Source organism: Camelus bactrianus, chromosome 10 (genome assembly GCF_048773025.1).
Source record: "Camelus bactrianus isolate YW-2024 breed Bactrian camel chromosome 10, ASM4877302v1, whole genome shotgun sequence".
NCBI classification, from domain to species: domain Eukaryota; kingdom Metazoa; phylum Chordata; class Mammalia; order Artiodactyla; family Camelidae; genus Camelus; species Camelus bactrianus.
Window position 1 is genome coordinate 35,327,197 of NC_133548.1, and position 10,437 is coordinate 35,337,633.

Sequence of the window (10,437 nt, forward strand, 5' to 3'; positions counted from 1 at the left end):
CTCCTCACTATTGCCTTTGTGTATTGTAGGCCCTTTTTGAGGTCTTTGAACTCACCAGGTTCTTTCCTGTGTCAAGTTATCTTCCATGTTTCCTTTGTCAGACGTGCAGGCTCCTTCACCCTGCATTCCTGATTCCTCCCCCCAAATTTGTGCACATGTGGACCACGTGCACATGCTCGCTAAGCTTGTCTCATCTTTCACCTCTCTGCTTAAATGTCACTTCCTCATAGAGCTCTTCTATGATCCTCAAAAAAAAAAGCCAAAAAACAAAAAACCCTGCCAGTCTCTCTAATGATTCCTTGGTCTTTTCCTTTATAGCACTTAGCACCGTTTCTAAGTATAGATTTATTTATGTGTTTGTCTAAGTTCTCTTTCCTTTAGACCGTAAGCTCCATGAGAGTACAGGGATTATCGTGTCTGTTTTGCTTCTCATTCGTACTCAGTGCCTCCGTGCTACAACATTCTCACAAACGGTTTTGACCATCTCGTACATGCAGACAGAGTGCTAAGAGTGGTCAGAGCCAACACTATTTCTGTGTGTTCGAGCAGGTTGGAGCCCAGAGACTGTGGAGGAATGGAAGCTGCTTCTACACCTCGTACAGAACAAGAGCACAAAGCCAGCCCCCCAGAAGCCACCAAACGGGAACTTCAGTGATGGGCCTTCCCCTGTCAATGTGGAGAATGTAGCACTCCTGTTAGCTAAGGCTATGGGCCCAGATCGGGCCTGGTCACTATTGCAGGAATGTGGTTTGACCCTTGAGCTGTCAGAGAGGTTTACCAGGACCTGCGATATTTTGAGGATTGCTGAGAAAAGGCAGAGGTAATGTCAGTCTGTCATGCCCCTGTCATGCCCTGTCCCTGGGTGCTTCGGGGATGTAGAAATGGCACAGACTTTCAGAGCTGGGTGGGACTGTAGAGGTTGTCCAGTCCAAACTCCTCACTGACAGATGAGGGAGTGGAGATTCATCTGTTGATTCAGGTGATTAAGGGAAGAGGCTAAAGTAATCTTTTGTTCATAATCATGATCAAGACACTGTTTGGGTTAATGTGAATACCCAAATCTGATGTGTACTCATTTCTTTAAGAACATTAATTGGTACCACATACCTAATTGTCTCAGGGCTATTTTGGTTTCATTTTTGGTTTTAATTAGGTGAAACACAGATAACATAAAATTTATCGTCAGCGATTTTTAAGCGTTAGGTTCCGTGGTGTTGAGTATATCCGTATCATTCTGCAGCCAATTTCCGGGACTCTTCCATCTCACAAAACTGAACCTCTGTATACACATTAAACAAGAATTCCTCATTTCTTCCTCCACCCAGCCCCTGGCAACCACCATTCTCTTTCTGTCTGATTTTGACTACTCTTAAGTGTCTCACATAAGTGGAAGCATACAGTTGTTGTCTTTCTGCGACTGGCTGGTTTCATTTAGCATAATGTCCTCAAGGTTCATTCATGTTCCAGCATGTGCCAGATGTCCTTCCTTTTTAAGGCTGAGTAATAACTTCATTATATGTATGCTCCACATTTTATTTATCCATTCATCTTTCAATAGACACTTGTGTTGCTGCCACCTCTTGGCTCTTCTGAGTAACGCTGCTATGAATATGGGTGTACAAATATTTCTTTAGACCTTGCTTTTAGTTCTTTTGGGTATGTACCAAGGAGTGGAACTCCTGGATCAGGTGGTTGTTCTATTTTTAATATTTTGAGGAACCACCATACTGCTGTTTTCCACAGAGGCTGCACCAGTTTGTATTCCCACCCACAGTGCTCAAGAGTTCCAGTTCTTCTGCATCCCACCAACACTACTTATTTTCTGGTTTTTTGGCTAGTAGCTCTCCTAATAGGCATGAGATAATATCTCATTGTATTTTTTATTTGCATTTCCCTAATAATTAGTGATGTTGAACATCTTTTCATAAGATTATTGGCCATTTGAATGTCATCTTTGAAGAAGTACCTATTTAAGTCTTTCCCATTTAAAAATCATATTATTTGTTGTTATTGTATGAGTTCTTTATATATTCGGGGAATTAACCCCTCAGACATATGACTTGCAGGTATTTTTCTCCCGTTTTGTAGGACAGGATGCTGTTTCATAGGATGCCTTTTCACTCTGTTCGTTGTGTCTTTTGATGCAGTCAGGCAATGTTTTGAATCCTCTACTTTTTTGTGGGTTTTTAAGTTTTCTGAAAAGAATGAACATTGAAAACTAAATTTGCTTGTTTCTTTTCTTTGGTTTTCAGAGCCTTGATACAAAGCATGCTTGAAAAATGTGATCGGTTTCTCTGGTCTCAGCAGGCCTAGTGGAGGAAGATTCAGCAGGGTGTCTCGGCATTTTGAGAAAAACTGAATCGTGCTCCTCAACCTTCTGAAATCATTTGCTATTGAAGGAAAGGCCCCACCTGAGATCCCTGCAACCTTATTGGGAGCACTTTTGTGTGTGTCTTTAATGTCTGCGTTTGTGGCTCTAATTGTGACCTCAGTGTTTTCCAGTCAAAGTTCAATTTGAAAAGGAATCAGTGCTTTTTTGCCGAAATGAAGTGCTCTGGAAGGAGTCAGAATGTGAATGTTCCCAGCTGTGCCATGCTTATTCTGAACAACAGCATTATTTTTCCTTGCTAGTTGGCTGGGGGAATTCTTTTCCTTTTGTGATTGCCATATAGGGAGCAGAAGTTTCTCATCCTGGTTGCATGCAGACATAAGTGTAATTGACAGAAATTGAATTCCTTTTTTATCTTGTCTGGGACTATTGAGAAATTACTGGAAAAAGACCTGGTATAGTGGAATTAACACATAAAATAAGTGAAACAATGAAGATTCAAATTAGATATTTTAAATGAAATGGCCCCATATTTAAACTGAGCTAATTTAAAACCTGTTTTTTTTCTAGTATTTGACATTTTTAAACCTGAATCTATATGTAACTAATTGATTACTAGAAATGTTTTACTATATTTTTTTCCTAAAAAGAGTCGCCCAAAGGAATCATGCACTTTTAAAAATTGTTTTTTAAAAGCCATAATAGAGGAAGGCTGAGTGCTGATAAAGACTGCAACACGTGCTCGTATTCTTTAAGCCAAGTACTAGATTGCACTCCTCAGGCTCCTTATACTCAAACGACATGTTATATTAATACTAAATGTAAAATCTGATTAAAATTTTTATTTGAATAGAATATAGACATGAGATTTATTATGGACAATTTGCAGGAAGTTGTGGGGTAAACCTCAGTGTGGAGTAAGCAAAGTATTGGATACATTGAATGATTCTCTTCTTTTTTTCATTTATAATGCATAACCGTAGGCACAAATTGCTGTCATACTTCCACATGACATTTGGATATGATGAAACCAGATTAACTGAAGAGATTGCCAGAGGAGGGAGGCTTCACCAAGCTTCTTAGAATTTTGAAAAGTGTAGAAAGCCTAATCATTTTGGTCACCAGCGTGTGGTGGGGTATGTGTGGTGTTTCCCTCCTCAAGCAATTCTCCAGTACTAGCTGGGTGTCCTGCAGTTCTCGTTTCATTACCTACTCAGAGAGAGCAGCACATTCTGCAGGGTCAGGGGTCAGCCACACAAGATTGCTGCCACTTCAGATGCCGGTCACAAGTCCAGGTGGTTAACTATACAGGCATACCTCTTTTAAAAAAAAATATTTTTTTAATGAAGTATGGTTGGTTTACAATGTTGTATTAATTTCAGGTATACAGCAAAGTGATTCATGTATATATATATATTCTTTTTTAGAGTCTTCTCCATCATTGGTTATTACAGGATATTGAATATAGTTCCCTATGCTTTACAGTAAGTCCTTGTTGTTTATCTATTTTATACACAGCAGTGTGTATCTGTTAATTCCGAACTCCTAATTTATCCCTCCCCATGCATTTTCCCTTTGGTAGCAGTAAGTTTGTTTTCTGTGTCTGTGAGGTCTGTGAGTCTGTTTCTGTTTTGTAAAAAAGTTCATTTGTGTAATTTTCTTTATGGGTAATTTTTTTAGATTCCACATATAAGTGATATTATATGGCAGTTTTCTTTCTCTTTCTGGCTTACTTCACTTAGGATGATGATCTCCAGGTCCACCCATGTTGTTGCAAATGGCATTATTTTATTTTTTATGGCCAAGTAGTATTCCATTGTATATATATACCACAACTTCTTTATCCAATCATCTGTTGATGGACATTTAGGTTGCTTCCATGTCTTGGCTATTGTAAATAGTGCTCCTGTGAACATTGGGGTGCATGTATCTTTTCAAGTTAGCCTTTCCTGTGAATATATACCCAGGAGTGGGATTGCTGGATTGTAGAGTAAATCTATTTTTAGTTTTTTGAGGAATCTCCGTACTGTTCGCCATAGTGGCTGTACCAAACTACATTCCTGCCAGCAATGTAGGAGGGTTCCCCTTTCTCTACACCCTCTCCAGCATTTATGGTTTGTAGACTTTTTAGTGATGGCCATTCTGAATAGCCTCATACAATGAGGTGATACTTCATTGTAGTTTTGATTTCCATTTCTCTGATAATTAGCAATATTGAGCATTTTTTAATGTACTTATTATTCTGTCCACTTTTTGATTGGAATATTTGGTTTTTTGATATTGAGTTGTATGAGCTGTTTGTATATTTTGGAAATTAAGCCCTTTCAGTCACATTATTTGCAAATATTTTCTCCCATTCCATAGATTGTCTCTTGTTTTGTTGATGGTTTCCTTTGCTGTGCAAAAGCTTGTATTTGTTTGGGTCCCATTATTTAGTCTTGCTTTTTTTCTTTTGCTTTGGGAGACTGATCTAGGAAAATATTGCTGTGGCTTATGTTGGAAAATGTTTTGAGACACACCTCTTTTTTATTGCACTCTGCTTTATTGCACTTTGCAGACATTGGTTTTTTTTTTTTTTTTTTCCATCCACAAATTGAAGGTTTGTGACAACCCTGTGTTGAGTAAATCTACTTACTGGCACAGTTTTTCCAATAGGATTTCCTCACTTCCTGTCATTGTGTCAGATTTTTGTAATTATGTAATATTTCAGACTTTTTCATTATTGTATTATGGTAATCTGTGATCAGTGATCTTCAGTGTTACGCTGTAATTATTTTGTGGCACCACTGCACGCATGTAAAATGGCAACCTTAATTAAGAAATGTATGTGTTCTGACTGCAGCACTGACTCTGTTGTTCCCCCGTCTCTCTCCCTCTCTCTGGGAGACACAACAATATTGGGATTAGGCCAGTTAATAACCCTATGGTGACCTCTAAGTGTTCAAGTGAAAGGAAGAGTTTCACATCTCTCACTTTGAATCAAAAGCTGGAAATGATTAAGCTTAGTGAGGAAGGTATGTTGAAAGCGCTACCTCTCTTTGATTCTGTGACGGGTGAGAGAGGTGAGGAAGCTGCAGAAGAAAAGTCTGTAGCTAGCATAGGTTGGCTCATGAAGTTTAAGGAAAGAAGCTGTCTCCATAACATCAAAGTGCTAGGTGAAGCAGCAGGTGCTGGTGTAGACGCTGCAGTGAGTTATCCAGAAGATCTGAGATAATTCCTAAAGGTAGCTACACAGAACAACAGGTTTTCAGTGTAGACAAAACAGCCTCATATTGGGAAAGGATGCCATGCAGTACTTAATAGCTAGAGAGGAGAAGTCAATACCTGACTCCAAAGCTTCCAAGGACAGGCTGCCTCTCCTGTTAGGGGCTAATGCAGGTGGTGACTTTAAGTTGAAGCCAATGCTTATTTATCATTGCAGAATCTATGGGTCCTTAAGAATTGTGCTAAATCTGCTCTGCCTGTGCTCTGTAAAGGGGATGACAGCGTGGATGACAGTACCAGTGTTTACAGCATCACAGTTTAATGAACATTTTAAGCTCACTGTTGAGCCCTACTGCTCAGAAAAAAAAGATTCCTTTCAAAATATTACTGCTCATTGACAATGCATTTGGTCACACAAGAGCTCTGATGGACATGTACAAGATTCGTGTTTTTATGTCTACTCATACAATACCCATTCTGCAGCCCATGGATCAAGGAGTAATTTCAACTTTCAATCTTACTGCTTAAGAAATACATGTTGTAAGGCTGTAAATGCCATAGATAATGATTCCTCTGATGGATTTGGGCAAAGTAAATTGGAAACCTGGAAAGGATGCACCATTCTAGATGCCATTAAGAACATTCACAATTCATGGGGAGAGGCTAACGTATTAACAACAGGAGTTTGAAAGCTCTAATGGGTGGCTTTGAGGAGTTCAAGACTTCAGTGGAGGAAGTAACTGCAGATGTGGTGGAAATAACAAGAGAACTATAATAAGAAGTGGGGCTTGAAGATGTGACTCAATTGCTGCAATCTCACAATGAAACTTTAACAGGTGAGGAGTTGCTTCTTATGAATGAGCAAAGAAAGTGGTTTCTTGAGATGGAATCTACTCTTGGTGAAGACTGTTGAAATGACAGCAAAGGATTTAGAATATTACAAAAACTTAGTTGATAAAGCAGTGACATTGTTGAGAGAAAATTGACTCCAATTTTGAAAGAAGTTCTACTGTGAGTAAAATGCTATGAAATAGCATTGCATGCTACAGAGAAACCATTTATGAAAGGAAGAATCAATTGATGTGGCAGACTTCTGTGCGGTCTTACTTTAAGAAATTGCCACAGCCACTCCAGCTTCAGCAAACAACACCCTGATCGGTGAGCAACCATCGATATGGAGGCAAGACCCTCCACCAGCAAAAAGATTATAACTCACTGAAGTCTCAGATGATGGTTAGCATGTCTTAGCATTAAAGTATTTTTAAAGTAAGATATATACATTGTTTTTTAAAGATATAATGCTTTTGCATGCTTAATCGATTATAGTATAGTGTAAACTAAATTTTACATGTGCTGGGAAACCAAAAAATTCATGTGGCTTGCTTTATTGCTATGGTCTGGGACCAAACTCACAATTATCTCTTGAGGTATGACTATGCTTCTGACTGACGGGCTATGAATCACAGGTTCCTGTGACTGCTCCCTTGGGTTCAGTTAATTTGGTAGTGTGGCTCACAGAACTCAGAGAAACGTGTTACTTACTAGGTTATCAGTTTATCCTCAAAGGATGTCATTCAGGAACAGCTGGATGGAAGGGCAAGGAGCTTCCATGCCCTCTTCCAATGCCACTCTCACTGAATCTCCACGTGGGCAACACCTGGAAGCTCTAGATAAAGCAGTGGCAGGATTGAGAGGGGAGATGGGCTGGAGGTTGAGTTTAATCACCAGTGGCCAAGGTCGGAAAATTCCAACCCTCAAAGCACATGGTTGGCTCCACGGGCAACCAGCTCCTATCCTTAGGTACAGTCCAAAACTCATCTCATTAATGTAACAAATGACAGCTTTCTCACTCTCCTCCCTTTGGAAATTCCAAGGATTTTAGGACCTCTATGCCAGGAAAGAGGATGAAGACCAAATACATTTTCTTACAAATCACAATAGCACACCTTCCCAATAGGATCAGCTGGATCATGGCTGTTACTAGAGTATGTTGAATGTGAGTGTGTACTAAGGGAATGAGGGAGAGCTCTCCTTTCACAGTCAGCTTTTGCCATTACACAGTGACTGTCCAGAAGAGGGCCCAGAGGAGATCGCAGCAGGAGGAGACAGCCTGGCACAGTTGTGCAATCATTTCCCTGCAGATTTTTCTAGGGCACGTCACAGCAATCCTCATTTTCCAAGAGGGTACAGAGAATTTTCTAGCATTAAAAAAAAAAAAAACAACAAAAACTCATTCGGCTAGACATTAAAATTTGAAACAGTCTACTTGGTTATTAGGCAGAATTTTCAAGTACAACTTGTGATCTTTCACTTGCCTAAAAATGCTGGCAGACTGATTCCTGGTTGCCTCATTTTTACTTTTCCTTCCAGACATGACCTGTGTTTACCAGGAGTACAAGGGTAGCATAGTGGCCAAGAGCTTGGGTTCTGAGGCAGACTTTCTGGCTTTGAATATCTGCATTTGTACAAACAACTTTATAGAGAAGTTACTTTGTTTCTCCAAGTTTCAGTTTTCTCATAATAGGGCTAATAGCACTTGCCTAGGGTATACTGGGGCTAATAACACTTGATTAGGGTAGTTTGAGGCTTAAATTAAATAATGAAAGTGATTCACACAGTGCACAGAGTGAGATTCAAACTACCCTGTTGTGATCATTAAATGAGACTAAAATGCAGAGCATAGTGCCTGTGGCATAATGTCTACTTAATAAATGTTAGCTGTTATTTGAAAGATTTGGAATATCATTTCATCTGGTAGTGATCAGACCCGTGTAAATTGGTTTACCTGAATCAGAGTGAGTGGTATTATTGCAAACAACTTCGCATGCCTGATAGTGAGGCTGTTGCCAAAATACCAGCCAAATAACTCAGAGACCGGGTCTTGGAGCTTAGAAGGGAAGAGGCAGCTTTATTGCTTCTCTGGGCAAAGGGGGCTCACAGCAGGATTGTGCCTTCAAAACTGTGAACCCACCTTGGGGATGGGATGGGGTGGTTGTCTAGCCGTAGCTCAAACAATAAAGCATTGATAACAATCAACAGAATCCTCTTCTCATCAGAAGACTTAGAATGGCGTCATGATGGCTCCAGGCGACCAGTTCTATAGAGGCCAGTGGTTGTCACTTTTTTGATCTCTATCTCGTAAGCACTCAAGGCTTGGTCTTCTTGGTATTTAGCCTACTTTGTAAGGTTAAATTCTGTGACCTTCTCCCTGGAGATCGACTCAGAGACTGAGGCGGAAAGCCCCATAAAAAGACCAGCAGGACCCCTAGGCAGGGCCGCTGCTCTCCTCTTAGCACCGTCCGGTTCCCTGGCCCAGAGGCTCTATCTCACTTTTTGTTTCTAAAGTGGCTAACTTACATCCAGAATTGTATTGGTTCCCTGAGCTCACTTCTGATTGGTTATTACTCTCACTTCTGACTGGTCCACTTCCCTAATTTCTGATTGGTCCATTTGTAGTACTTCATTTGCATGGAGCTCACTCCTGATTGGTCTATTTCTACAAAGCTTGTTCCTGGTTGGTCAACTTCTGTTGTACTTTATTTGCATATGATGTTGCTAAGTGTAAAACTGGCAGCCTATAAAAGGCCTGTGTAAACCTACAGACGGGATCCAGAGCTTGAAGTGTTAACTCCTCTGGGCCTGCTGGTATGGTGTAATAAACCTGAGTTCTCCAACTCTCCGAGTGCTGCTTGGTCTCTCACCCGGATCCAGGTTGCTGTCACAACTGAGCTGTAACACATTTTTCTGCAACAAGACCAAGCATGATTACAGCTTTTGATTACTGGAATAAAGTAGAAAACAGTGAGAATAATAGCTTTAGTTTGAACAATGGGCCTGGAACTGTGACTAGTAACCGGTCAGTCAAGTCAGTTGACCATTTTAAGGGCAAGCATAAGAATAAGCAATCTGTTAGCCTAAATGTGGCCATTTTATTAATCCTCTTTCAAGGCCAAAGAAACCAAGATGGCAGAGTTTGGAGCAGAGAAAGGTTTATGCAGGGCCAAATAAGGAGAAGAGGTGATGCATGCACAAAAACCTCCAACTCCCCAGTGGTTTTCAGGGAGAAGTTTTTATAGGCAAAATTTGGGGTAAGGGCTACAGGATGTGTGACTTTCTTCTGACTGGTTGGTGATGAGGTAACAGTGTGGTGCTCCACGAATCTTGTGCTCAGCCTGAAGTTGCCATCTAGCCCGTGAGTGGGGGCCTTAGTTCCTTTGGAAGAACTCAAAGATAAGGTTTTGTATATTACTTGAGGAGGAACCAGGATCCTTCTTTAAGTGCTGCACTGTTGTGTCTTGATTGCTTCTCCTTTGTTTCTGCATTCCCTCACTTCCCTGATTAGTAACTGTTTGAATCTGCTCTTTGGTATTCAGGAAAGTCTAGAAGGCTGAAGTCTTTATCCTGCAAATAAGAAAGAAGACACAGAAAGGCTTTGGTACCCAGAAGGGTCCCAGTGGGAAGATGAAAAGTGAAATTAATAATTTCCTTGTGTGTATTAATTTGTCACTGCCCTGGTCAGGGCTCAAAACTTTGTTATCATCCTTGCGTCTTCCCCCTTCTTCAAACCTTGCTTCCAGTTACTAGGTAAATCTGATGCAGGAAAAATGGATGTGGAGCATGAGGGCCATGTCCCAGGCTTCCGTTGAGCCCCTGGGACGTGCCACACCAAGTGTGGGCCCTTGGCTTTGTGCTGGAAAGAATTCAAGAGCAAGCCACAATTGAATAAAGGTAGATTTATTTAGAGATACATTAAAAGGCAAGAAAAAGGCCATGAAGTGTGGGGGTTGGGTGCTCAGATTACAGTAAAATTAGGCACACACTCCATAAAATGTGGGCCATCTCTGGAAGAGGGAGAGGGAAAGAGCAAGGTGCTCTCAGGTTTTTGGGCTGGGTAGCTTCATATG

At 40.6% G+C, this 10,437-nt stretch overlaps 1 protein-coding gene across 13 annotated transcripts in view; it reads left to right on the forward strand.

Annotated features, from left to right (window-relative positions):
* The window catches only part of HPS5 (HPS5 biogenesis of lysosomal organelles complex 2 subunit 2), a 42,368-nt gene extending 33,161 nt beyond the window's left edge, over positions 1–9,207 (forward strand). For 7 of the 13 annotated variants that reach the window (XM_074372272.1, XM_074372271.1, XM_074372269.1 and 4 more), the window contains 2 exons: positions 550–820; positions 2,253–9,207. In XM_074372272.1, coding sequence (XP_074228373.1) covers positions 550–820; positions 2,253–2,313 — 332 coding nt within the window. In that variant the 3' untranslated portion in view covers positions 2,314–9,207. Of the gene's footprint in view, positions 1–549; positions 821–2,252 lie in introns of those variants that run through there. The other 6 variants (XM_074372276.1, XM_074372278.1, XR_012509667.1 and 3 more) reach the window with 5 other exon arrangements.
* Positions 9,208–10,437: the final 1,230 nt, after the last annotated feature.